This window comes from Marmota flaviventris, chromosome 1 (genome assembly GCF_047511675.1).
Source record: "Marmota flaviventris isolate mMarFla1 chromosome 1, mMarFla1.hap1, whole genome shotgun sequence".
Taxonomy (NCBI): Eukaryota; Metazoa; Chordata; class Mammalia; order Rodentia; family Sciuridae; genus Marmota; species Marmota flaviventris.
In genome coordinates, this window is record NC_092498.1 from 136885338 (window position 1) to 136912720 (window position 27383).

Consider the following 27383-nt stretch of genomic DNA (forward strand, 5'->3'; position numbering starts at 1 on the left):
GAAGGGATGGCCACGAGTGGTCTCAGCCAGCTAGCCTGATAGTACCTGCACTGAAGTAAGCTCTCAAACCAACAGTGGTTTTGGGCAGGGGATAGGAGGAGTCCTGGGGTGATGGATGTAAGGCTACTGGGCAGAACACTTAATGACATTTCTTGGTGAGACATATTCATCCAAGTAGGTCTCCCTTGGCTTGCCCCTTCCCCCACGATGTCTGGCTGGTTTCACGCCTCTGGCCCCTGCAGGAAGGAAGCTATTGGCCACGTGTTTGGGTACTAACCCTCGAAAGCCTTTCACCTGCGGCCCACTCCAAAGCCTGGTCCCGACAGAGGGCGCCACGCTTCCTCCCTGCAGACCTAGGGAAGTGGAGGGACGTAGGTAACTGCCATTCCACACCGCTAGCCAGCAAGCGCACCAAGGTCCCCTGAGGGTCAGGGCCATCCTAGGTGAGCAGACACGATTCCTGTGCCATAGCCTCCCGGCACCACTACATCTTATAGGGAAATAGGCCAGGGGCTGATTTCAGCCATGCTACATAGCCAGAGATGGGGGCTTTCCCCAGAGCTCCTAGAACCCGGCTGCTAGGGGTACAATTCTCCAATCAATAAGTTCCTGTCCGAGGGGGACGGCCGAGATGGCCAATCAGAGGGTCCTGGTCAGAAAGGCGGAGCCTGCCAATCAAGGGTGCGGGTAGTGGAGTGGTGGAAACGATCCAGCCTTGCCCGCTGGGGGCGCGCATTGACGCGCCGGGATGGGAGTGCGAACTGCGCTTACGAGCCAGCACCCCGTTTCTCAGCTGCCTCAGTTTCCCTGGGAATTGGAAGTGACCCAGGGCCGGGACCCTGGTAGAAAGGAAACCAGCCGGAGGTGGGCTCGGGAGGCTGCCTGGTGGAGGTGGTGCTGGCTCGGGGGCGGGGCCTCCTTAGCCCCGCCCCCGCAGCGACTGCTTAGCCTGGCTTTGCCGGGCGCGCAGCCTCCAGTGCAGCTGGCTCCGGGCTATGGACACCCCCGGGGCCCCAGCCCCGACCGCGGCTCCGCGCCCGGGCAAGAAGGAGCTGAAGATCGTAATCGTGGGTGACGGCGGCTGCGGTAAGACGTCGCTGCTCATGGTGTACAGCCAGGGCTCCTTTCCCGAGGTGAGGCCCGCTGGTGGGTGGGAGGGGCTTGGGACCACTGGGGGTGAGGGACATCCTCAGACCGCGCCTAAGCCTCGACTCGGAGGTCCCGAGGTCCTGAGCCTTTAGGGGCGGCTGCCACTCCGGGGCATCCCATGGGAATTCCAGAGCCCAGGGGGCTGCGGAGCACTGAGCTGGATGGGGTGAAATTGGTAGGCAGTGGGGGTTCAGCCGGACCCTGGGCCCCTGCCGCACCCCTTAAAGACCACCCCTGCTCTTCCTCCTACAGCAGTACGCCCCGTCAGTGTTTGAGAAGTACACGGCCAGCGTGACAGTGGGCAACAAGGAGGTGACCCTGAACCTCTACGACACGGCCGGTAAGTGCCCCAATGAGCACAGTTTGCTCTCCAGGGGTTTCCCCGCTGGGGCATCCCGGTCTGGCAGCCTTGCTGCTCCATCAGACCAGGAGGCAGCACAGGTCTGCTAGCTCCGAAACCACCAACCGAACCGTCCCATCTGTAAATGGAGGAGATAGGATAAGGTGAACTCCTGGGCCACCCTCCCATGTCTGTGCTGAGAGCCCCCCTCCCCCCTGCCTGGCTTGTTTCTCTCCTGTGGTTCTAGAAAACGTGGGCAGCGCTTCTGCCTTCCGTGGTTCCAGGATTTCATGCGTTACTTGCTGTGGTCGCTGAAGATTCTGTGGGCTGCGGATTTGAGCCCCCGGGGAGTCTCTGAGCTGCCTTTCTGAATCCTGTGATTCTAGGATACTCAGCTCCCCATCCAAGCTGGGTACTGGCATGCTGTGGCTGGCAGTTCTGTGTCTGTGTCCCTTGCTTCTGGGATTCCATGGACTGCAGTCCCTGGTTCTGGAAATCTGTAGCTACAGTTGACTTTGTGCTTTCCTGGTTTGTTTGGAGGAAAAACCAGACAGCTTAAGAAAATGAACTGAGGAAGAAAGAGGAGACCTCTAGGAAACATAGGCCCCAAATAAGGCTCTAACACCTGCAGCTCCTCACAGGGGGGTTTATGGTTTTCTGGCCAAAGGCATGAGAATTGAATTGGGGGGATGGGAGAAACACAGTGGGAAGACCCTGCTCGCTTCTGGGTGACCTCAACGTTGGAGAGCAAAGGTTGGGATTCCCAGGTGGAACCTCACCCAGTTCTGTGACTCAGTCATCATTGACTTGGGTGGAACTGTGTCACCAAGTGTCCCTTCCCCTGCCTACCAAGCTTTGTGCATGTGAGGTGAAGTCTCTGACCCTCCTAGATGAAGCCTTAATCTAGATATTCCCCTTGGACAAGGGCTGTCCCTGGCCCAGACCTCTCCTCTATTCCTGCCATGAGCAGGCTTTGCTTGTAGGAGTGACCCACCCTTACAGTAGCCTCTGAAGATCCCTGCTTTTGGATGAGGGCCCCGCAGGGCTGCCTGCAGAGAAGAGCCGTGCCTCCAGGCCTAGGTGAGCTGGGAAAGCCAAAGGAACTCCCAAGGCAGGGTCCAGAGGGCAGTACAAATATGTCTGGGACACTTTTATTTTCACATTTCTTGTTCAGGAGCCAGGGATGGGCAGGGCTTTATGAGTGGAGTGCTGGGGGGAGGGGGAGAGAGCTTGCTTTCAACTTGAGGCTCTGGGAGAGGAGAGGGGAGTTTGCTCTCTCCTCCTCCCTCTGCCAGGCCTCTCCTGTTAGATACCAGAGTTTTCTGTTCAGGGCAACCTCCCCCATCAGATCAGAAACAGAGATCACTTCTGGTTTCTGGCTTCACCCAGAGAAAGATGCTCAAAGAACATCTCGGAGTAGATTGTCATGTGAAGGTTCCAGAAAGTTGCTACTTGGTGGAAGAGTTTGTAATAAGAGGCCCTTCCGGAGGGATGGAGGGAGTGTCTGTTAACTGTCATTAGAAGCTTGTGAGTGCTGTGCAGTGATGGTCCTGGCCACAGCTCCCTGCCACCTGTTTTGGAGTTAAACCAGGCTCTACTGCCTGGGTATCATTGGGAACATCAAGTTTTCTCATCTGCCATCAGGGCTAAAATGGTTATGAGAATTAAATCAGAATAATATGATGTGTGGCACTTCACACAGCAGCTGGCTCTGAGGAAGGTACATGTTGTCACTGGGATTTAATTAAATCCTCCTGCCATTCAAGGCCCAGGACCCAGCCCAAGCCTGTGCTTTAGGATCCAGGGCCCAAGAGCTCTATGCTGGCCCCCAGGCCTGGCTGTACGGGGGACAGCCATCTTCCTGGCAAGATTCTTCCAAGCTGCAGAAAAGCAGTGCTGGGGTTTGTGCCCTCCATGAATATGTGTGTGTGTGTGTGTGTGTGTGTGTTTGTGTGTGTGTGTGTATGTTTTGAGGGGGTGGGGTATCAGGGAGGTGTCCTCATAGTCAGCACAGTAGATCAAGGAGGGATTCTCAGTGGGGAAGGAATCTAGCTGCTCCCTCAAGAGTAGCCACTGTGACCGGGGAAGCCCTGCTGGTGGGAGGAAACTCCCTGGTTGGTAAGCAGTGCGGGGATGAGCCCGGGTCATTCCTCCTATGTATCAAGTGCTTGTCGTAGAGGCAACTCAGGAAATGACCGTGGAATGAATGAATAATACATCTGAATGTTGGCGGCCATTCAGCTCTACTGTGGGGAGGGAGGATGGATACTGGGAGAACTGGGCAGAAAAGGCTGGCCAGGTGATCATCGAGAGGAAGGAGGAGGCTAAGGAGGGGAGGGGAATGGATGAAGTAGAGATGAGTCTAGTAAATGTTGTAGAAAGTTCCAGAATGATGGGTTAGCCCTGGTGAGGGAGAGGGGCATCTTCCCCATCAGTGGTGACCAGAGCTATGGGAATTGAGTGGCCCCAGGGTGGCTGAATTTCTCAACACACCCGACCAAGTGACAGCTGTGGGCGGTGCCAGGACCTTGCCCACAGTGCCCGCGTGCAAGGCCAGTCTGGCTGCCTGTCTCCATCCTGCGGAAGCAGTTACAGACACCCAGCGGTCTGACAGAGCACCCTCTGCTCAGAGGTGGAGAGAGGGTGGGGACCAGAGCACCCATTGCTCTAGTAGCCTGGCCCCACCCTGACATCCTCAGAGGCAGGAAGCTGTGGTGAGGCCTGAAGGTTCCTGGGCAGGATAGCAAGGCAAGGAGGGGGCTGTGGCACCAACTAGAGACTGCACTCTTAGGCCTGGGGATGGGATCCAGGGTGAAAGGGGCACAGAGTGGGTGGGAGCCTGAGATGGGAACAGTAGGAAAAGAGGGGGGCAAAAGAGCTGCTAACACAAGGAATCAGAGGTGAGAGTGCTGTGGAGCCCTGGAGCCAGCCAAAGCTGGGGACCAGTCAGAACATGGTTCTGGCTGAGGATCCGGGCTGCCCCAGCTACTCCTCTCCCTAGGGAGGAAATGCAGGTGGGAGGGCCCCAGCACAGCTAGTAGGAGTGGGTTCCTCCTCTTGCAGCTTCCCCTTCTCAGGCCGCCTACACCCCTCCCCTGTCCAACGCCCTGGACAGAGCTGGGAACCACCTGCTCTGTGCATGTCCTCCAGCAGAATTGGGGACAACCACTGTAGCACAGTGACACTCTTTCTCTCCTCAACCCAGCTTTGGGCATTAGGGACTCCTGCCCCAGAAAGAGGGTTGCAGAGGCAGAGCTCCATCCCATGCAGGAAATACCCCCAGGTTGGGTGAAAACCTCACTTCCGCCCTGCCCCACACTGACTGTAGGAAGAATGGGAGGCTTCAAGGGAGCTTGGGCCCAGAGACCTTTCCTCATGAGAAATAAATACATCCTTTTGCACAGGACACTGGGATGTTTTTAACCTCCAAGCCCATCATGGAGGCTAGGTGGCAGCTCTACATGGTTGGGCAAGTGACTTGGCCCCTGTAAGCCTTGGCATCATTGTGGGCAAAATGGGGAAGGGCAGTGGTATCACCTCATGTCTGGGAAGTCCCCTAATGCTATGGGTCTAAAGATTCCTGGGCTGGAACTCCACCCAGGCTCGTAACTTCCCTTGGAAGTTTCTGTTTCCGTAGGAACCATCACAGCAGTCCCTCACCTCTGCCTGGCCTTGCATGGCCTGCAGGCCTTTTACTTCCCAACTCAGGGCAGTATCACCCCCTTTCTCAGATAAAGAAATGAGGCCCAGGAAAGGAGGGTGCCGAAGTCCTGGAATGTGCATTTCAGTGCAGCCTGGACATACAGTCCACCCCTCCCAGGGAAGCAGGGGTCAGCAGCACATAGAAGTGCCTCGTCTACAGCCCTAGGCCTTCTGAGGGGCTCAGAGTAAATCCTAGGGAGAGCTAAACTGGTGAATTTAGGCCAGGAAGACACTCTGGAGGAGGTGCTAGGGTCTGGGCTGGCTGCTTGTCTCCTCCCAGAGTCCCTCTTTCTTGAGGTGACTGTGTCTGCAGCCACGTTTCCTCACCTGGTCAGGCTGGAGTGTGTGGGTTGACACATGTTCCGTACCTTCTGGGGTGGGTTGAGAGAAAGGCACCTGTATAGTCCTCTGTCATTTATAAAACTTCCCATTAGCTGGGTGACTTTGGCAAGTCACTTCACTCTTTGTGCTTCAGTTTCTCTATTTGTAAAATGGGACAACGGTAGTGTCTACCTTGTAGGGTTGTGAGAAAGGCTGAGTTCATTCAGGGAAAGGGCTTTGGATGGGGTAAGTGTTCATGATGACTACTGTAGTTATTAACCACCCTTATGATTGCTGTCATTGAAGCATATCTGCTTTTCACATGGTCATTTTGCAGATGAGGAAACTGAGGGCCAGGAGTTAATTCCTAGGGGGGAAGGTTGCCAGGGAGAGCTAGTGCTCTGAGTGGCCTGCAGGCAGCTGACCTGGGCCCTGGGGACTGAGCTGGTCCTCCAGTTCACAGGATGTCTGCCTCTGACCCTGACAGAGGCCGCCTCAGCCTTAACAGGAAGAGCTTTCCGTGCCTGGCTTACCCCCTGGGCCGCTGCTGGAATTAGCACAGGCCAGGAAGCCAGATGCCCTTGTGAGCAGGCGCTGGAGGGCGTGTGGGGGCACAGCTCCCCCTTGGTTCCTGAAGTCACCAAACATTTATTGAGCTTACCTGTGTTCCAGGGAATGCCACAGTGAACAATGCAGAGACAGCCCCCGTGCTTAGGAACAGACAAACAGAAAAGAGAAAAGTACTGGCACATTAGGTAGCCATTTGTGCTGTGAAGCAAAATAAAGCTTCTGTCACAGGCCAGACTGCCAAGGAGGCTGCTGTTTCAGGGCAGTCAGCAAAGGTCTCCTGGAGGAGCCAGGAAAGAAAGGGGGAAGCAAGCCAGGCTGCTACCTGTTGGAAGAGCCTTCTGGAAGAGGGGCCAGCCAGAGCAGCACCTGTGTAGGGGGCAGGCTGGGTGCAATTGTTCTCAGCCCTCGTGGTGAGACTTCCTCCTTCAGTCCCCTGCAGTCTGGCTGCTGCCCTCAACATCTCCACTGAGACCACTCCTTCTGTCACCGCAGCCTGTAATTGCTAAACACAGTGGGCACATCTCAGCCCTCATCTCTGTTGCCTTTGCCAAGAGCTGAACAACTTAAACACGGTAGTTAGCCAGTATTTCCTCAATGCCTCTAGGTGCCAGGAATTATTTTTAAAGACAGACATGGTCCCTGCCCTCGTGTACGCACAGTCTATAGGGAGACAGTAAACAAGTCAGTTTCTAAGGATGGAGGTGGGGGTGTGCCCACAGAAGCCATCAGGAGCCTGGTAAGAGACAACCTTGAAAAGCAGGCTGAAGGAAGTCTAGTCAGAGCAGGTGGTGTTCAAGCCCAGGGTGAGTCTGCCCTGGAGAAAAGGGGAGGAGAGAATGGAGGGGAGATGGCCAGAGTGTCCTGGGCCCCATATTATAATGGCTGGTTCCCTGATGCAGAATTTCTGGAACCCACTGTTAACATCCTAGAAGCCCAGAATGTTTTTGTTTTGTACTGGGGATTAGACCCAGAAGGTCTCTACCATTGAGCTACACCCCCAACCCTTTTTAATTTTTATTTTGAGGTAAGGTCTCGCTAAATTTTCTAGGCTGGCCTGGAACCTGCATTCCTCCTGCCTTAGCCTCCATAGTTAAATGGCATGCACCACCATACCCAGCTCCAGAGCCTGATTTTGCATAATACAAAACCAGAAAGCATTCATTTGTATCAGCAGAAGGAATATTCCACTTGGAATTTCACAAACTAGGATTGACTCCTGGCTCAGTCACAGATTCAGGGAGTTTGGGCACAATCCTTCTGTATCTTCTAAGAAATGGGAAGATAGTCCTCCTTCTGGATCTGTGACCACCCACAGATTCCTAAATTCACTGATGCTCAAGTCTCTGGTATAAAACAGGGAAGTATTTGCATATAACCTATGGCCAACCCCCATGACTTTAAATCATCTCTAAATTACTTATAATACCTCATACAATGTCAGTGCCTTGTAAATAGCTGTTATTGTTTAGGGAATAATGACAAGAAAAAAATCTGTACACATTCAATACAGATGCAATTTTTTTTTTTCCTAGTTTCTAACTGAGGTTGTTTCTGTGGATACGGGACCTGACATTGTGGAGGGCTGACTGTATTCATTGTTTTCCTATCATATGAAGTTGTAGTGTAAGGATTTCTTTATTACCTATAGACAGAAGCACTCTAGAAGCTAGGGGACATATAAGGTATTTTATGAAAGTAGAAGTAGAAAGTAGGCAGGAAACCTAAAAAAGGAAATAATATAGTCTGAATGTGTGCCAAAAACATGCAATGAAGAAAAGCGGGGGGGGGGGGGGGTGTGTGTGTGTGTGAAAGCAATAAGGAAAGAACATTCCAGGCATTGGGGACAGTGAGCACAAAGGCTCTGAGGCACAAGGGCTTGGTGGGCTTGAGAAATGGAGCTGGTAGCCTGGAGTGAACTGCAGTGGGCAAGCAGGTGTAGAGGGAGACCAAGTCGGTGGACCATTGGGAGATGTTTAGATTTTGTACAAAGGACAGTAGGGAGCCATTGGAGGTGTTTCTGCTGTGGAGAGGTGAGTAGGATCTAATTGGTGCTTCAAGATCACTCCAACAGCGAGTTGGAGAATGGATTCATCAAGGGCTACAGGAGACCAGGGAAGAGATGGTGGTGGGGAGAAGCGGGGCAGGGCGGGGTGGGTCTCAGAACCAGCCGTCCAAAGGACTTTCTACAGTGGTAGGGGTGCTGTATACCTGTGCTACCCATTGCTGTAGCCACTGTCCCCATGTGGCAGTCAGTTACTTGGAATGTAGCTAGTGCAACTGAGGAACTGAATTCTTAAATGCTAATTTGAATCTAAATAGTCAGATGGAGCAGGCCACTGACTGCCCTACAGGACAGCACAGGCCCAGAAAGACATGGACAGAGGTTAGGAGAGGGAACAGTTTGGGGACACATGTGGAGCAGCATGTTGGAGGTATGTCTCACAGGTAATCTCCAGCCTCCAGGTGGGGAGGGGTGATGGGTCTGAGCCTTCACCCCTTTCCCAGGGTTAGGGGAACTTTGGTTGAAGGACCCCGGGGACAATCCTGGCCTAATCATTGTCATAGCTGTGGCTTTTTGTCCATACTCTCATGACCCCCATGCACTGGGTGCATTGGCTGGGGTCAGTCCCATGAAACAGGTTTTATTAAGACATCTCTTCCAGGTGGGGAAACAGGCTCCCATGGGTGTCCAAAGTCAAGGTCACATAGAAAGTGAGAGGCAACTGGGATTTGAACTCCTGTCTGGTCTGTCTCTATTGCCCGTGAACTTCAGCACTGTGGTGCAGTGGAGCTGGCTGAGGGCCTTCAGGGTCCATGGATGGAGGGGGAGCCAGGAGAGAGTAACTGTGGAGACATGGCCTGGCTGTGCTCCACGCAGAGGCCACTTGTCCTGAGAGGAATTTGGCAGGAAGGAGCGGAGGGCAGACTAGTGTCATTAGGGCACTCCTACCTGCAGGGTGGGGTGATTCCTGGGCCTCCATGTCCTTGTTCAGTGGAAGGACATCACAGAGCCTTTCTGCAGAGGTAGCTGTGGGGGTTGCTTATGAGGCTTAAACTTCTCACAGTGGAAGTTTTAGAAGAATACCAAGGCATTGGGACTAAGGAAGATGTCCAATCCTGGCTAGATCCTGGACTAGGAAAAAAATAAAGGACATTATTGGTAAATGGGCAAACTCTAACATGGCCTGGGGATTGGATCAGAGTCCAGGGTCTGCGTGGCTTCCTGGGTTTGACATTGCAGTGTGGCAGGTAAGAGAAGCCCCTGTTCTTAGGAAATCATTTCTCAGCTGTAAAGACTAGAATATCTGCAATTAGCTCTCACTGGTTCTGAGACAAAAGGTGTTTATATATATAAAAAGCAAGTGGGGTAAAACATAAACACTGTGAATCTGAGTAGGGAGTGCTTTACACTCTTTGTTGCGATTTTTCTGTAAGTTGAAACTGTCAACATAAAAAGTTACCCCCCAAACTTTTAAATAAAAGCCTAAGAATCCAGCCACGTGGAAGCCCAGCTTCTGGGTTCTGATCCCACTGTGGTCAGGGAGTGTGGGCTCCAGGATTGTTCCCTGTTCCCAGGTGGGCCTGATGTACAGCTGAGATGATGGAGGCTGCAGGGCCAAGAAGGGCTGCTTGCTGCTTTTTCCAGCAATCCCCCACCTCCTGGCATCTGTGAGCATGGGCAGGAGGAATCCAGCCAATCATGGCAGAACCAAGGAGACTAGAGGCTGAAGCCCACACAGACTCTGGGCCTTGAGGACCCTCCTGGGCCCCCATGGGTCTGAATCTCAGGGGTGGGGGCCCCAGAGTTCGAGCTTTTACCCCGAGCATCAGGCGGGGGAAGTGCACTCAAGGTCTGCAGAGTTACTAGCAGTTTTTCCAACACTTAACCTGCCATCACTTGACTCTGAGCAGTGCATGGGCTTGTTTTCATGTAATCTACTGCCCCATTCTATAGAAAACTGAGGCCCAGAGGGCACCCCCACTCCACTCATGGAAGCCTAGATAAGGGGGCTCCAGCAGACAGAGATATGTGCCTATCTGATGCCACCCTCTGGTTTCAGGGCAGGAAGACTACGACCGGCTGCGGCCCCTCTCCTACCAGAACACCCACCTTGTGCTCATCTGCTATGATGTCATGAACCCCACCAGCTATGACAACGTCCTCATCAAGGTGAGGCCCCCAGCCTGCCTTTGAGGGTAGGGGCCATGGAATCAGGACAGCCCCAGTCCTGATACTCTGCCTCCTCCTTCCACAGTGGTTCCCTGAGGTCACACATTTCTGCCGAGGGACCCCCATGGTGCTCATCGGCTGCAAGACAGACCTGAGAAAAGATAAGGAGCAGCTGCGGAAGCTCCGGGCGGCCCAGCTGGAGCCCATCACCTACACACAGGTGGGCCAGGACCTCAACCCCACCCACAACCATAGGCCAAGGTCTCTCCAGTGCTGCCTGCCTCAGCCCTTTCCAAGGAGGTCAGGGTGCCAGCAAAAGAGACTTCTGAAAACACCCCCACCATGGCACATAACCATGGCAGAAAGACCTCCAGACTTTTGAGCTCTGTAACTGGGGTGCCTCAGTGGCCTTTCTGGGAGCTGAAGCAAGCAGGATTCTAAGAATAATTTTAAAGCTGATAGCTTATGGATCTGAGCACTTGACATTACTTCCCTCATTTGATTCTTACGTTTCTAAGACGGGTCCTAATAACCTCCCTCAGTTCACAGGGGAGAAACTGAGACCCAGGGAGGTTCAACAACTTGCCCATGGTTTCAGGTTCAGCAACCTGAAAGTGGAGTCAAAATCCAGCCCCAGTCACTGAGGACCAAGAGTCTGCTCTATCAACTCCATCCTGCCCTGTACCCAGGGCGTCCAGGAGTGCAGTCCTCATTTGAAATTGGGTGTCCTCTGGAGCCTCTGAGAGTCACAGCAAACCCAAGCCTTGCAGTTTTAGGGATGAGGCATGTGAAAATAGTTAGAATAAAAGGAACACAAAAATAATTTAATAAAGAAACTTTAATAAAAGGAATAAGCTTAATAATGACTAATTTATTTTTAAAATAATGTTTGTTTGTTTTTAACTCAAAAAACTCAGTGGCTTAAATTGTGCTGTCAGAGAAGAGAAGGGAGACAGGTGTCTAGGAGGAGGTAGTCTCTGTCTTGGAGCCACCCACCTTTCCTCACGGGCTGGGAAACACCGCCCCAGCCCCAGTTCTTAGCGTTCAGCCCGCTCTCCCTGGAGCTGGAGAGAGGCTGGGGTGGAGGCTAACACAGGGCTTCTACCAGGGGTGGTAGTCAGTGTGGGGATACCAGAGAGCCCTAAAGTCCATCCACACACACTGGTGAGGACTGGTCCTAGGATGGAGAAGGGACAGGAGTCCCAGCCAAGGCCTCTACCTCTGAAGAGTCCCCAGAGCCAGCCTCCAGCCTGTGAATCTCTAACAAGGTATCAGGAGGCCCCAGGCTCCTCATCTAATAATGCCTCCTCCCCCACTCAGGGCATGAGTGCTTGCGAGCAGATCCGAGCTGCGCGCTACCTGGAGTGTTCTGCCAAGTTCCGGGAGAACGTGGAAGACGTCTTTCGAGAAGCCGCCAAGGTGGCCCTCAGTGCTCTGAAGAAAGCACAGCGGCGGAAACAACGCCGGGTATGCCTGCTGCTGTGACACAGGCACAGGCCTCAAGACAGGACTAATAGGGTCAGGGACCCAGGCCTAGACCACTCCTAGGATTCTGCCCCGTCCCTATCCCTGTGGCACCTGGGACCTCAGGCTGCACTCTTAGAACATTCTGGAACTCTCTCCTTTCTGTGAACTTACCTTCGGGTTCACAGAGAGTGTAGCAGTGATTGAGGGAGCCGGATACATGTCCCTCTACCCTGGAACCAGCTTTTGTTCCCAAGACTCAGGAGGGCCCTATCATGGTCTCCCCCTTGTTTGTCCCCCTTTGCACACCTAATTCATGCTTAAAACGTAGGACTTCATGTGAGTATGTGGGGATTTGGCACCCTCCACACGGTGCCCCTCAAACTTGCTGCTTCCATGTCACCCTCCTCCCTGGCCTCCCAAGATAGGTATGGCTGCATCCTCCAGCCTCTTCCTTCTTTCCCCCAGACCTCCAGGGCCACCACAGGGCCAGGGCCTATCAGGAGAACACAGGCAACAGCCCTGGAAGTGAGGCTGGCACTAGACCCTCCCTCTTCCTCTTCCTCCTCTGTCCCACACAGCGGAACTCGGCTTTTAGATTGGGCACCATCATGTGTGCCCAGGGGAGAAAAAAGTGATCTCTCAAAAGGTCAGATGCCCTGGGTCACCCCCTGACCCCTATTCCAGGTCTTACCTCTGGACCCTACTCACACCCCACCAGGGACTCAGGGTGAAAAGTGCCTGGGGAGACCTCTGTTCTCTCCTGGGATTGTCTCCCATCTTCAAGGGCCCAGGAGGGGGCCATTTAAATAGGCTTTCCACATGCCCCTCACAGCCTGCTTGTATCAGGATGTGGAGCTCAGAACTGCTCATCCTGGTCTCCTTCGAGTACTGACATCAAAACCCCTGTCCACGCAGGCCCATAGCCTGCCTGTGTCCCTGCCAGCCAGCTGCCTACACCCTGAACCTTTCAGAAGGTCTGGGATTGGGCATCCAGGACTTTTTAAACAAGTGCCCAGTGGCTCTAATGCCTGAGACAGCTGTGTGGTTGTGAGGGAACCTAAGAGTCAGTGTTGCCTGAAATGGTACCATGATCTTGGCCGGCATCTGTTCTCCCTAGTGCTGCCTGCCTCAGTCCCTTCCAGGGAAGTCAGGGTGCCAGTGAAAGAGACTTCTGAAAACCACCCCACCAGGTTCCCCAAGGCCCTGCTGTCCCCTGGGGAGTCATCCACGGACCTCTCGTTCTCACAGAATGCAAGGCCTTATGGACAAATGATGGTTTAGGGTGGAGGTCGGCAAACTATGGCTGCAGGCTACATCTGGCTACCATCTATTTTTGTAAATAAAGTTTTATTGGCATCGCCAAACCCACTTTTGTATGCACTGGCTCCTTTTACTCTACAACTTCAGACTAGTCGCCAGAGAGGCCACGTAAAACATTTATTGTCTGGCCTTTGATAAGAGTTTTCTAACTCCCAGCTGGGAAAACTTGGGTGCCTACAAAGGGCTGAACAGAGATCCAAACAAGGGGAGTAGGGCAGGGGTAAAGGGAACGGTGGGACTGCCAAACCAGAGAGCAGGTGCCTGATCTCACCTTGTGGGAATGCTGTTGGATCTTTTCTTTTGTTTGTGTGTCGGGGGTGGGTACTGGGGATTGATCTCAGGGGCTTTCTACCACTGAGCTACATCCCCAGCCCTTTTCTTTTTTCCCTTGGTACCAGGGATTGAACTCAGGGGCACTCAACCACTGAGCCACATCTACAGCACTTTTTTGTATTTTATTTAGAGACAGGGTTCAACTGAGCTGCTTAGCACCTCACTGTTGCCCGGCTGCCAACCTTTTTTTTTCAAGACACTTTCTTGCTATAGTTACCCAGGCTGGTTTTGAACTTGTGATCTTCCTGTCTCAACCTCCTGAGTGCCTGGGATTACAGGTGTGCACCACAGAGTCCAGCTCTTTCCATTTTTCTAGAGGAAGTAGAAATCTGGATTTTAATATGAAATCTCACTGTGGGGAGGGCATTGTTTTTTAAATGTAACTAATTAAAATAATTTAAAACCCCTTTGAGCAGGGCACAGGGGCAGACACCTGTAATCCCAGCTACTTGGGAGGCTGAGGCAGGAGTATCACAAGTTTGAGGCCAACCTGGGTAACTTTGCCAGACCCTGACATAAAGTAAAAAATAAAAAGGGCTGGGGATGGCTATCCTACTCCTCAGTTCATACTCAAAGGATTTAAAATCAGCCTACCACAGGGACACAGCCACATCAATGTTTATAGCAGCTCAATTCACAATAGCTAAACTATGGAACCAACCTAGATCCCCTTCAACAGATGAATGGATAAAGAAAATGGAGTACATATACACAATGGAATATTACTCAGCCTTAAAGAAGAATGAAATTATGGCATTTTCAGGTAAATGGATGGAACTAGAGAATATCATCCTAAGTGAAAAAAGCCAATTCCCAAAAAACAAAGTCTGAATATTTTCTCTGATAAGCGGATGCTGATCCATGGGGGAGAATGAAGGAACTTTGTATTATGCAGAGGGGAGTGAGGGTAGGGGTGGGGCTGTGGGGATGGGGCAGATGATATACAATGAGACAGACATTATTACTCTACATACAGGTATCAATACACTACTGGTGTGACAGAGGAAGGAGAATTTGTGTTCCCTTTCTGTACAAGGTGTCAAAATGCATTCTACTGTCATGTACAACTAATTAGAACAAATTTAAATTTTCTTTTTTTAAAAAAGGCAGGGCTGGGGATGTGGCTCTGTAGTAGAGTGCTACCCTAGAATGTGTGAGGCACTGGATTCAACCCCTTACACACACAGACACAAGACACACAGACAAACCTCTGAAAGCCAATGGAAGCATGTCTGTGGGTACCAGCTATGTGGTCTGGTCTGGGTGGATATGTAGGGAAATGGTCAAAGGCAGCTGAAGCCTGTGCATAGGTGGGCAGGGGCAGGCACTGAACTGAACCTGCTGGCTTCTTCACCCTCCCCACTACAGATCTGGCTGGGTACCCATACAGCAGCTCTGGCCTCACAGGCTGGCCTCTGGGAGTGAGCCTGCTCAGACTGTCGCCTTTCTCACATATTACAGAACCTCTGAGGGAGGTGGGGAATGGGCCATCTCCGAGATGCTTAAGTCCCAGCCAGCGCTGAGTGTGTGGCTCCTAGGCCCTGAGTATTTGTAGTACACTTGGGAAGGTGGACTGAGGGAGGGGGTCAGGAAACCCTGAAGGATGGCCTGGTACTTCCAGTATCAACGACCTGGGCCACTCTAACAACCCAGAGGCTGGTGCGCCCTCTAGTGGCCAACTTCTTAAACCCTCCCACACTAGGACTAGCCCTCCCAGTGACTCCAAGGGGGCACAGCCCTCAGGTCCCAGGGAGGCAAGGCCACTTTCCCAAGGACCAGCAGGCAGGTGACTCAGGAAGCACAAAAGACTTGAGACAAACACAGGCAGTGGTTCTCTGAGAACTTAAATAATCCCCCATCACTGAGGGCGGGGGGCCGCGGAGGGGGCTTACAGCAGGGGCCCAGGGGAGGGGGCTCCACAGGATGCTGGAAGGTTTCATTCCACCCTGCGCCTGGGGTGCGGTAAGCAGCAAGTCAGCATAAGTCCAACCCCTGTGAGGCACATCCAAACCCCTTCGTGAGGGGGTTCAAATGACAGGGGTGGGGGCAAAGGGGCTCCCTGAGGATTTGGGCCCCACCCCTAGGAAGACTGACCCAGTCTCAGCTATTGCTGAGAGCAGCAGGGAAGGCCTCAGATTCTAGGGAAGTTGGGAGGACCCGGTATTAAATATGTCATAAATAGGGAGACTAATACTGTGCAGAGAGGTGGGCTTCACATTCCTCATGTCCTGCTTGGGAGGGGGCCTTAGCCCTGCTCCCAGCAATGCCACTGGCCCCTGAGATGCTACTGCTGTTGGCCACCAGTGACGGGCATCCAGGGTGCCAACAGGAATCCCCAGTAGTCTCAAAGTCCGGGACCCCAGGGGCACACAAGTTGAGATGCTCACAGCTTCTTCATCTCATTTCTGTTCTGGAATTTGGCACACCCAACCCTGAATGCAGACAAGTCCAAGGCTCATGGCTTCTTCGTCTTGTTTCTGTTCTTCTGGAGTTTGGCGTGCACGACCTTGAGCGTGGTCAGGAAATTGCCAAGGAAGAGGACGAGGAAGGTGAGAGCCAGCACGAACACCTGTGGACCCACAGGGATGCAGCGCCCAGCAGCACAGAGGGCAGGGTGGGTGGAGAGGAGAGAGAAGCTGGGTCAAGTCCCCTGCTGAAGTGTAGGTCCTCACCTGGGGCCCCAGGGCCCCAGCAAAGCTGCAGGGGTTTCCAGGTGCAGAAGTAGGTGAACTCGGTAAAGGCAATGAGTTCCCAGCATCAGGCTGGTCCTGAAGGAGCATTTGATTGGGTGGGCCTCCTTAGCCCCTAGATCCCTGAGGGGCTCCATGAAATCCCTCCCACTATCTCCCAGAGTTTTCTGAGCAATAGGGCCCCAAGGCAGAGAAAAGTAAGTGGCTGAGGACAGAAATGTCCCTAAGCCAGCTCAGCACCAGCAAGGCCTCACCCCTACTCACACACATGCCACACAAACGCCATACCTGCCATTCTCTGCATTCTTCATGGCTGGAGAGCTCAAACAGTGTGACAGCATTGTAGAGCTGCCAGAACTGGAGACAGGAAGACAGTACTGTTCACCCACTGAAAAGTCAGGGAGATGTCCAGATCCCAGCTTCCAATCCCACCTGCACGAGGCATACCCCCCAGATAAACTGCACCCCAGGCAGGGTGGGTATGAGGACCAATTCTGGCTTCTTTCCTTAGTATCCCTGGACCCAGAGGGCATCCCTGAGGCTTCTTGCTCCTTCAAGAAGACTGACTTGGTCTTGGCCATTGGCTAAGAGCAGCAGGGAAGGCCTCAGATTTGGGGGAAGCTGGGGTGGGCTAATACTATGGACAGAGGAGAGGTGGGCTTCACATTTCAGCTGCCTGTAAACAACTGGTGAAGAAGGGGGAGACCTGAAGACCTTCTATTCCTGGGATCAGCACAGACAGGGGCACCTCAAAATAGCAGGGGAACTCACATGGCCACAGAAGAGGAAAGGGAGGAGGAAGGTGAGGCCTCGCCACATCCAGGACTGGAATCCTTCTGTAGAAAGCAGCAAGGAGCCAAGGGCCCATATGAGGGGACTCAAGGGGCCACTGCCCCACCATGTACCCTAAGATTAGCCAGCAACTAACACCAGGCAGGCACTGTTCACCTTCTATAGGTGGGTAAGCACTCCACCGCAGTAACAACCCAGAGACCTGCAGAGCCCCTGTCACCATACCCAACTGCTCTCTCAAGTCACCATGAGACAAGGCCCGACACTACTCATGAGGCTTCAGGCACTGTGTTTTCACTAATTTCCTTAATTGGTGCAGGAGTTTGCATTTTGGAATGGGCGTTTGCACATATCGCTTCAATCATATTAAAGTAGGGCTTTTTTTTTTTTTAAACCAGGGATTGAACCCAGGTGCGCTTAACCCCTGAACCACATCTCCAGCCCTTGTTTATGTTTTATTAGAGATGCTGAGTTGCTTAGAGCCTCGCTAAGTTGCTGAGGCTGGCTTTGAACTTGCAATCCTCCAGCCTCAGCCTCCAAACTTGGTAGGATTACAGGCATGTGCCACAGCACTGGGCAAATAGGGCCTATTTTGCAGAGTACTCAGGTAGAAATGACCTTCTCCAATGATAGCACAGCTTTATTAGAAATAGCTTCCCCTTAAAGTTTAAATGAGGGAAAACTCTTTTTTGACTGAGCATGCCATGGATGAAAAGGGTTAAGCTCATATTTCCAATATACAATGTTTATACATTTTTAAAATTGTTTTGGTGCCAAGAATTGAACCCAGGGCCTTGCACATTAAGCAAATACTCTACCACTGAGCTATCCCTCCAACCCCTATTTATACATATTTATACATATATGTGTCATACATGAATTACATGCAAACCAATACTAGGCTAATAGTGTGTGTGTGTGTGTGTGTGTGTGTGTATTTTTGAGATGGGATCTCGCTATGTTGCCCAGGTTGTCCTGGGCTCAAGCCATCTACCCATCTCAGGCTCCCAAGCAGCTGGGACTACATGCACATACCATCATGCCTGCCTAATATTTTGAATATTATAAAATGCAGGCAGAGAATAGATATCTAAAAAGAATAAGGTCAAGGCCCAGCTCTGAGGGCCTGGCACTCAGTCAGCCTCACACTGGGCAACTGAAACAGAATCCATAATGAATTACAAAAAGCAACTCAGATAAAGAATGGCAGCCCTGGCTTTGCTGAATGGAAGGTCTTGTGTCCTTGCAAGGACATGCTTCAGTGTGGGGAGCTGGGCAGGCCAAGGCTTGTTTGGCCCTTGCCTGGCTACTCACCCACAGTGAGGTCCAGGTGATTCCTTTCACCCAGGGCTCGCAACCTGTAGAGGCAGCCCCTCTGGTAATAATACTGTAGGAACTGGACACAGCCTGCAGGGGGAGCACAGCACCTGGGCTTAGGGCTGACAAACCTGAGGACAGGACAACTTTGCCTCTCCCCCAAAGCCCTAAGGCCCCCAAGTTCAGCAGACCTTACCAAACCACAGGCTGGTGGGACGTCACCAGCCAGAGGGCAGAAAATTCACCCTGGTTACAATCCTCTCCCACCCAATCCCAACACACACACACACACACACACTCTCTCACTCTCTCTCTCTCTTTCTCTCTCCCCCACCCTCCCCACACTAGTCTGAATCTGCTTTATCCTCTATCCAGAATACAAAGACAGCTCAGATATGAGGACCCGTGTAAGACTGGAAACTTATGAAATTTTCCTAGGCACGCAGTACACGCTTGAGAGACACCTGCTGGAACGTAAGATGCCAGTGCTAAGCTGGAGGCTGCACACAGTGGAAGATCACAAGAGATGATGCCGTATAAGGGGATAATTCCTAGTTGCTAAACATGAGGAGGTACTGACATAACTAAATAACAGTTAAGATAAAAATTTTAAAAGTTATAGGGAGAAATGCTGGGAAGTGATATTGGCCAAATTATATTGTTATATTGTGTATTGTGTTCATGTACAGATATGTAACAAATCCCATCAGTATGTACATCTATAATGCACAATAAAAAATGTGGGAAAAATAAAATTAAGTTATAATAGTAAAGCTCTATGTCCATAATTATAAAATGTACATATGAAATGTATATACATACATACATATGTATGTGTGTGTATATACATAAACATTTGAGGGGGCTGTGGCTCAGTGGTAGGGCACTTTGCCGAGCACATGTAAGACACTGGGTTCAATCCTCAGCACCACATAAATTGTATCCATCTACAACTAAAAAAAAATATTTAAAAAAAACAACATTTGAAAGGACATAGATCTTAATGTTGATCACCCCTAAAGGTGGATTATTGTATTATTTTCATTGAATTTATATATTTATAGTTGTTTGCAAGCAGGTTTTTATTTAAAATCCAAGTAATATGGAGGGCTGGGGATACAGCACAGTATTAGAGCACTTGTGTAACATGCGCCAAGCCCTGGGTTTGATCCCCAGTACCTCAGGAAAAAAGAAAAAATGATAATACAGAGACAGGTATGGTGGTTGCACCTGTGTCCCAGAAACTGGGGCTGAGTCAGGAGGATCACTTGAACCCAGAAGTTTGAGGTCAGCCTGGAGTACACAGCAAGACCTGTCTTAGGGGTGTAGCTTGGTGGTAGAGCACATGCTCAGCATGCACAAGGCTGGGGATTGAAGCCCTAGCACCAAAGAAGGGAGGGAGGGAGGGAGGGAGGAAGAAAAAGGCAGGAGACAACCCCCTCAGAACCAATTCAGAATCAATTCACTGTATACCAATCCAGAGCTAATCTCTGCTTTTTTTTTTTTTTTTTTTTCTGGTACTGGGGATTGAATTCAGTACGATGGATGGAAAGACCTTAACCCTGAGCTACATCCCCAGCCCTTTTTATTCTATCTTGAAACAGGGTCTCATGAAGGTGTTTGGGTTGTTTAGAACTCTCTACCCTCCTGACTCAGCCTCCAGAGTCACAAGGATTACAGGTGAGCACCACCACATCCAGCCTTCAGAGCTACTCTAAAATGAAAAAAAAAAAAAAATCCATTTTAAGGACTTATTTAAACCTGGAAACAAGGTTTGTGGCTCCAACACCACTCAGTTCCCAAAGGTTGCACTCCTGGGCAGAGGTTGGGGCTCCAAAGGGCAGGTGCAGGCTGATGTCCCTCTCCTAGGGCTGGGGGTGGGGAGGTAGGGTGGAGTTCAGCTGCCGGGCAGGGAATGGTTCTTTTCTGGATTTCTGGTCAGGGTCCTCTCCCTCCCTGGTCTCCCTCTACACAGGCCAGCAGTGATGTCCACTGGGGGGACCCCTTCAGTGAGAGCCCCAAGAAATCAGTCCCTCCCCCAAAGCTGGGCTCAGACACTCACTCTGAAAAATTGAGAATGCTAAAAACTGATTGCGAAACTTCTGATAAATTAGTCCATTGGGCCTGGAGAGAAAGAGGAAAAAAAAAAGAGATGAGGTGCTCTGAAATCTTGACATTGGTCCCTGTCCCAGCTCCACTCCAACCAAGAGAGAAGAAAAGGTTTTAAAGTTAAGCCAGAGTCCCTGGTCTCTGCCATTATTTGTCCTGGAACTGGGCCAGGTCATGCCCATCATTCTTTCTAAAATGAAGAGAGCTTGGTAGTCATTCTGAAACCTCATTCATTCCTTTGGCCTTGATGTTCCCTGTCACCTCTGCCCCAGACAGCAGGCAACTGTGAAATATTCCCAGCTGTGGAAACTCCCAACTGGCCTGACAGGGCCCTGGCAGCTAGGCCTCTAGCCCAGTTGTAAATTCATACTTGCCTTCCTGACCCAAAAGTCTTCCCTAGAAGGGCCCCTTCCACATTGACCAGCCTCAATTCATCCAACTCCCTGGGGAAACTCTAGGGGCCCAGCAAGGGGCAACTCACCAGGTCAGCATCACTCCAGACAGGAACGTAGAGACATAATGGTGAGACACCCACCAGCCTTTAATTCTCGGGGAGAAAAGAAGGAAAGATGCTCAGGTGGGGACAGAAACACAGGTGATGGCCTCTGTTTCCAACCTATGCAGCAGGGGCTGCTCTACAGCTGGAAACAGCTTCTTGGAGTGAGAAACCAACAAAACCAAGGGCTGAGATGTGGTCCTGTGGTAGAGCACTTGCCTGGAAATGGGCACAAACCATACTCTGTCCCTTCTTGATCCTACAGAGATAATAATCCTATGCTGACTACCTGCAGATTATCCCAGCGACCCACCTCAGGTTCCAGGGGCTTTGGAGACCCTCATAACACATCCCTAACATCACCTGGCCTTCAGGCCCACCTCCCTGTCCTCTCTGGGCACCCAGATGTTCTGAGCATCCTGGCCTTTTCTTGAATTTGCCAAGCCTGCTGCTGCCTCAGGGCGATTATGGACTGAATTACATCCCCCCGAATTCTTATGTTGATATCTACTCCAGTACCTTAGAATGTGACTCTATTTGCAGATAGTGTCTTTTTTAAAAAAAATATTTTTAGTTGTATGTGAACACAATACCTTTATTTATTTATTTTTCTGTGGTGCTGAAGATCAAACTCAGTGCCCTACATGTGTTAGGCAAGCGCTCTACCACTGAGCTACAAACCTAGCCCCAGAGAGGGTCTTTAAAGAGGTAACTGAAGTTAACAGAGGTCACAAAGGTGACCTAATCCAATGTGACTGGTGTCGTTGTACACAGAGGAAAAGGCACCAGGGATAAGTGTGCACAGAGGAAAGGACACACTGTGAAGGTGGCCCTCTGCAAGCCAAGGAATAAAGACCTCAGAGACCAGCGTGCCAGCACCTTGACCCTGGACTTCCAGCTTATGGAACCATAAAGAATAAAGATGTAGTTTGAGATGCCCAGTATACAGTAGTCCCCGTGGCAGTCCAGCAGCTAGTACAAGGCCTCTATACCTGCTGCTCTCTCTGTTCCAAGTCTTCTGCCTGCTGGGGGTGGGTCTGAATTCAAGTTTCAGACTAACTTTCGCCTCTGCCAAAGGCCTTCGCTGACCACCTTGCTAAAACCCTGGATTACATTCCTGTTTAATTTTCTTCATGGTACTTACTGCCATCTAAGATTATGTACTCCTCTGTTACTGAGCCCCCTTTCCCACTCATCTGTAAATCCCAGGAGAGCAGGGATCTTGTCTATGTTGCTTACTGATGTATCTGTGACACCAAGATCAGAGCAGCTGCTCAGTTACTGTGTTGAATAAACACACAAATGTATATGCACTCACAAAGAGCCGTAGCCATGCTATCCTGTGCAGACACAGGGATGACAGACTCCACATGTGTCCACATCTGTCTCGGGTCTCTGCTGGCCTCCCCATCTCCTCTCTGGGAGCTGCAATCCAAACACATGGAGCAATGAGCTCTGCTAAATGCACCCTGGGAACAGCTGGGCTCCTTCCTCCCAAAGACTGGGCAATGGGTGACGGCCATGGAAATAGTAATCACCTCTGTTCTGTCATAATTCTTCCAGAACAGAGTACTGAGAAGGCAGATGTCCAGATGCTGTCTCTTATAAGGAAGAGGAACCACGAGAACCTGCTGCTGGGGAAGAGGGTGCTGCATGAGGCTTTCTTTTTAATGAAAACCAGCCTGCAGCTTGCTCTCCTGTCATCACCACCAGGCCAACTGGCAGCTACAGGCCTGCTATTTGGGGATGTGGCAAACAACATTCCAAGGAGTGGCTCTGCCATAGTCTACTTGGCTCTTCCACAAATGGTCACCATGCCTCTTCTCAATACTGTTGTGACATCCTTGTGGAAGTCCCCTGCATGACACTTTCTCCATGGTGGCTATCAGAAGCTGGACGACTGGGGCAGGTTATGTCTTGATACCTATCAAATCACCCTCCAAAACAGCTTCCCCAATTTACACTCCCATCAGCAGTAGATTTGTTTCCCAAAACCTTCACAAACACTAGAGACAACATTTAAATTTTTTTTTAGTTGTAGCTGGTCACCATACCTTTATTTTATTTATTTTTATGTGGTGCTGAGGACCGAACCCAGGGCCTTACACATGCTAGGCAAATGCTCTACCGCTAAGCCACAACCCCAGCCCAACATTTAAAATTTTTGTTACTCTCATTATGTCTTTTGTGTGGGGGGGGGGGGCACTGGGGATTGAACCCAGGGCCTCATACATGCCAGGCAAACACTTCACCATGGAGCTACACCCCTGTCACTGTTATTGGGATTTTTTTTTTGGCAGCAGGAGGGGGTAGGGCGGGGGAACCAGGGATTGATCTCAGGGGCACTCTACCACTAAGCCACATCCCCAGCCCTATTTTCTATTTTATTTGGAGACAGGGTCTCGCTGAGTTGCTTAGTACTTTGTTAAATTGCTGAGGCTGGCTGTGAACTCGTAATCCTCCTGCCTCCTGAGCTGCTGGGCATGTGCCACTGTGCCCAGCTGTTTGTCATTGGGATCCTAACTTGCATTTCCTAATAGGTGGGTTGGATCCATCTTAAAACCTTCCTACTGGAAAGTGCATGTCACAAGAATGAGGGCTGAATCTTAACCACCTCCTCTTCTCTTTTCAGCCCATAAGACATTTCTGGATATCAATTAGCTGTTCAGGCAACAGCCTATGTGTGACTCAAGGATTATGGTAAGAGATTTAGGTTTTACAAGGCTGTGTATTCCTAGCAATAACAGTACCAGGTAAACAACAAGCATTCAATAAATGTTGTCACGAATGAAGTGATATCCAGGAGGTGTGGCGAGTGAAAGCAGCAGCTAGTCTGTATGCCAACCACCACAGGAGATCACATTCATCCAAATCTTTGTCCCCAGCACTGCCCCAATTCTACTATCCTCTTCTTGCCTGTCTGAGTCTAAGAGGACCCCTGAATCCAATTTCCTAATAGTAAATTCAGCTGGCCAGATCCTCGGACTTTCAGCTTGAAGATCAACCAAGAGCCTGACATGGCAGTGCATGCCTATAATCTCAGCTGCTCAGGATGCTGAGGCAGGAGGATCACAAGTTTGAGGCCAACCTAAAATTTATTGAGATCTTGTCTTAAAATTAAAAGGGCTATGGGTGCAGCTCAGTGGAAGAGCACTTGTCCAGCATGCATGAGGCCCTTGGTTCAATTCCCAGGACCTCCCGCCACCAAAGGGCAACCAAAAGGTGTCACTGCAACCTCTCTAGAGTTCTGCAAAGCCACACAGGAGCTCTCAGATCTTGTCCCCAGACACTCTTTTGTCCTACTCCCCAAAGTTTCCCTGAGAAATGCCCTGGGCCAAACCCACACTCTGGACAAGCTTGACTGAGCAGCGGCTTTCAATTTCAGAGCTAGTGGTGCCCAGAGCCCAGTTTTGACAGATGCCACCAATAAACACAGCTCAGCACCATGGGGTGAAGCTAGAAACTGCATCTTCCCCAGCTTAGCATTCATGAGCCCTATGTCCATCTGTTCACCCCAGGGCTCGGGGCTGGTTTTGTGTCTGTGTGTTTTTATATAAAGGTTTGATTATGATATAGCTCAGATACCGTCAAATTCATCCAGTTATACAATTCAGTGGTTTTTATTATATTCTCAGAGCTGTGTAACCATCACAATCAATTCAGAACCTTTGAATCACCTCAAAAAGAACTCTGCAAAAACCCCATAGCAGTCACTTTCTGGGCCATGTTTGCCATAAAAACAAGGCCTGTGGACTTGTTCTTAGAAGCAGAGGGTATAGGACTCAGGAAGAGCAGGTGCAGGTGGGCCAGAGCAGAGGGATAGCACATTGGACTCTGCAGATCATGCCAGGGAGATTGCCCCTTCTCCCTTCAGGACACATTAGATAACGTCTGCGTGTGCAGAAGAGATGCACACCAGGCATTGTTCAACCCAAGGCAGCTTCTGGCTTTGGGGTTGGGGCAATCTGGACAGCTGGGGAATGGCTTCTACTCCTCCCTTGCCTGCAGCCCTCTACATGTTTGTTCCAAGGATAGGCCCCTGAAAAAGCCAGAGATCCAAGCACTGTGAGCTGGTTCTCTAGGAAAGCCAACCCAGTTGGATTGCCATCACTACTGATTTGGGCATAGAACTAACTATAGTGGATATCAGCTGTTTTGCCATCTGCCAATCACCACCCATCCTGGTCCGCGGCCTCAGGTATATAGGAAGTCACCCCACTCACACCATCGGCTGGTTTGGTGGAGCTGAGGACTGTATCCAGCACGTGTCTTAGAACTGGCCAATCGGTGTTCAGCAGCTCTTTGGCAACAGTGATTGGCTCAGGGGCCAGCAAGTCATCCCAATTTAACCAGTCAGAAGTTTGAAGATTCCCTCTGGATCTATGAGGATACAGGAGGGGCTCTCAGCTCTGGAACTGCTGACCCGATTCCTGGCCAACCTGGGCTTAGAGGAGCCAGCCCAGGGAGAACACTAGGGAGTTAGAGTGGGCTGTTAACATTGTTGGGAGTGGGTCATGCTGGCGTACGCCGCCAGAATCCCAGCAACTCAGGACACTGAAGCAGGAAGATCACCAAGTTTGAAGCCAGTCTTGGCAACTTAACGAGGCCCTGTCTCAAACAATAAGAAAGGGCTGGAGGTGTAGCTCAGTGACAGCACCCCTGGATCCAATCCCCAGGACCGGGGTGTGTGTTGGAGGGGGGCACTGTTGGAGCTTTTTTTCTCCTTTTCCCAGTTATGTGGGCTCATAAGTGCCCCCTCAGATTTAGACCCTCCTGGGTGGGTTTCCATCATTTGCCAAGTTTGCAAGGGAAGCTGACTTGCTTATTGAGCCAAAGAGCTACAGCTCAGGTGGGAGCCCGCACAGCAGGGGTGGCTTCATTTTGTGATGGGAATACACCCACACCCCAAGCCTGTTCCCAGAGAACTCCTTCTGTCCAAATTCAGGTCTCAGACACAACCAGGAAACAGACAAGAGTCTCGGGGATCCATCACGTATGACCACAAAAGTAGGACCCTAAATAGAATAAGTTACACTTTATGTATGTATATTCTGCCAAAGTCCATTCTACTGTCATGTATAACTAAGAATAAAAAATAAAAATCTTTTTAAAAAATGTCTCTGGGAGACAAGCCTGCAGGAGGTGCATATGGTTGGTTCTGCTCTACTGTCCCCACAATACCAGTATGGTCTCAAAGACCTTTCCTCACTGCAGAGCCTGGCTTCAATTCATTTCAACAAAGTCCATGGGGTGTTTGCTGGGTACCAGCCCTAAGCTCCTGAGCTGGCTCTGGGCTACTTAAGAAATGAGAAAAGCAGCACGCATCCCAACTTGGGCCCTCCTGCTGCCTCCGCCCATGCTTTTTGGGAATGGTTTCTTAGCTATTCCCTGGTGAGAAGCCAGAGCGGGAGAAACCTCCTGGACATCTTTCTTCATCTGCCCCAGGATAAATCAGCTCTGAGAAGGAGCTGGAGGAGGATGGAGACTAAATCTGCAGCAGATGTTGAAAACGAGTCACAAGTTTTGAGTCACCCAGATTCAGCCCACCTGCCTCATCCCCTCCCCCACAAGCCGGCCACAGCTTATTGCCGTCATTCTAGAAGCTGAGGCCCTCATTTGGGCCCACTGGCCTCATTCCAGGCTCTCCTCCCCAAGGCCAGTGTGGGATGACAGCCTGGAGGAATGGTTCCATCACAACTTGAGATTTCTTGGGCCACACTTACCAGGACAGGGCCTTTTTAAATTTGTGGGTGCTCCCAAAAAGTAGTGTGAGTTATCTTGGAGTCTTGTAACTCAGTGTCTGGTGCTCAATAAATATGTGATGAACAGCACATACTTGGGGGCAGGAAGAGCAAATGTACAGAAAGCTTTGCTGTGAAAGCCCAGAGAAAACACTCCTGCTCTTCCTTCAGCATCAACACCCAGGAGCCAGGAAAGCTCCTGCTAAACTGTTAGGCAAGTGAGGTTTGTCTCTGGAACTCCATCCCTCCCTTTAGTACCGGCGCTGAGCTCCACAATTTCAAGGACTCTCTCTCCTTCTCTTTGGTAACTCCCCCACCAACAGCTCAACATAGTAAAAACAAATAACAACAATAAAAAACTGGACAGAATAACTCTTCCTAAAGTGTGGATGACTGTTAAAGTTAAAGCATGAGCCCAAGTTATCTCTCCTAAATTTTTTATACCTTTATTTATTTATTTTTATGTGGTGCTGAGGATCGAACTCAGGGCCTCGCACATGCTAAGTGAGCACTCTACTGCTGAGCCACAACCCCAGCCTCCCCACCCAAGCTCTCTTAATAGAAGCTCAGCATAAGGGTGAAACAGCAAGATGACGGCAAGTCCACAGCTACAGAAAAGAATTAGTGATAAAAGTGTCTTGCCAATTGCCCTGGTCTCATTTCCCTATCATCTGGATTCTTTCCAACCACATCCCAAAAAGGATAGATACTATTCACTCTAAAATTAATGTTACTTATAACTTAATGTTAATATGAATGTTACTTATTAAATTAATTGTACTATGAATGTTACTTATTTGGTAAGGTCTTCTACTTCAGTGTTCCCCAAAGCATAGGTGCATGCCACCCAGTTTTAGGATGACAT

General features: G+C 50.7%; 2 protein-coding genes across 9 annotated transcripts in view; one reads left to right on the forward strand and one right to left on the reverse strand.

Moving 5' to 3' along the window:
* Positions 1–935: 935 nt before the first annotated feature.
* Rhof (ras homolog family member F, filopodia associated) lies at positions 936–13088 on the forward strand. The gene is made up of 5 exons (XM_027949159.2): positions 936–1133; positions 1402–1489; positions 10144–10253; positions 10339–10473; positions 11574–13088. Exons 1-5 carry the CDS (start codon positions 996–998, stop codon positions 11736–11738), a joined length of 636 nt encoding a protein of 211 aa, XP_027804960.1. The 5' UTR covers positions 936–995; the 3' UTR covers positions 11739–13088.
* A 1017-nt stretch (positions 13089–14105) lies between these two features.
* Positions 14106–27383, reverse strand: part of Tmem120b (transmembrane protein 120B) — a 43521-nt gene continuing 30243 nt past the window's right edge. For 2 of the 8 annotated variants that reach the window (XM_071616562.1, XM_027949183.2), the window contains 6 exons: positions 20763–20828; positions 20235–20296; positions 18170–18262; positions 16835–16899; positions 16352–16420; positions 14106–16141 (listed from right to left, as the gene is read on the reverse strand). In XM_071616562.1, coding sequence (XP_071472663.1) covers positions 15773–16141; positions 16352–16420; positions 16835–16899; positions 18170–18262; positions 20235–20296; positions 20763–20828 — 724 coding nt within the window. In that variant the 3' untranslated portion in view covers positions 14106–15772. Of the gene's footprint in view, positions 16142–16351; positions 16421–16834; positions 16900–18169; positions 18263–19933; positions 20044–20234; positions 20297–20762; positions 20829–27383 lie in introns of all 8 variants that reach the window. The other 6 variants (XM_071616575.1, XM_071616585.1, XM_071616578.1 and 3 more) reach the window with 6 other exon arrangements.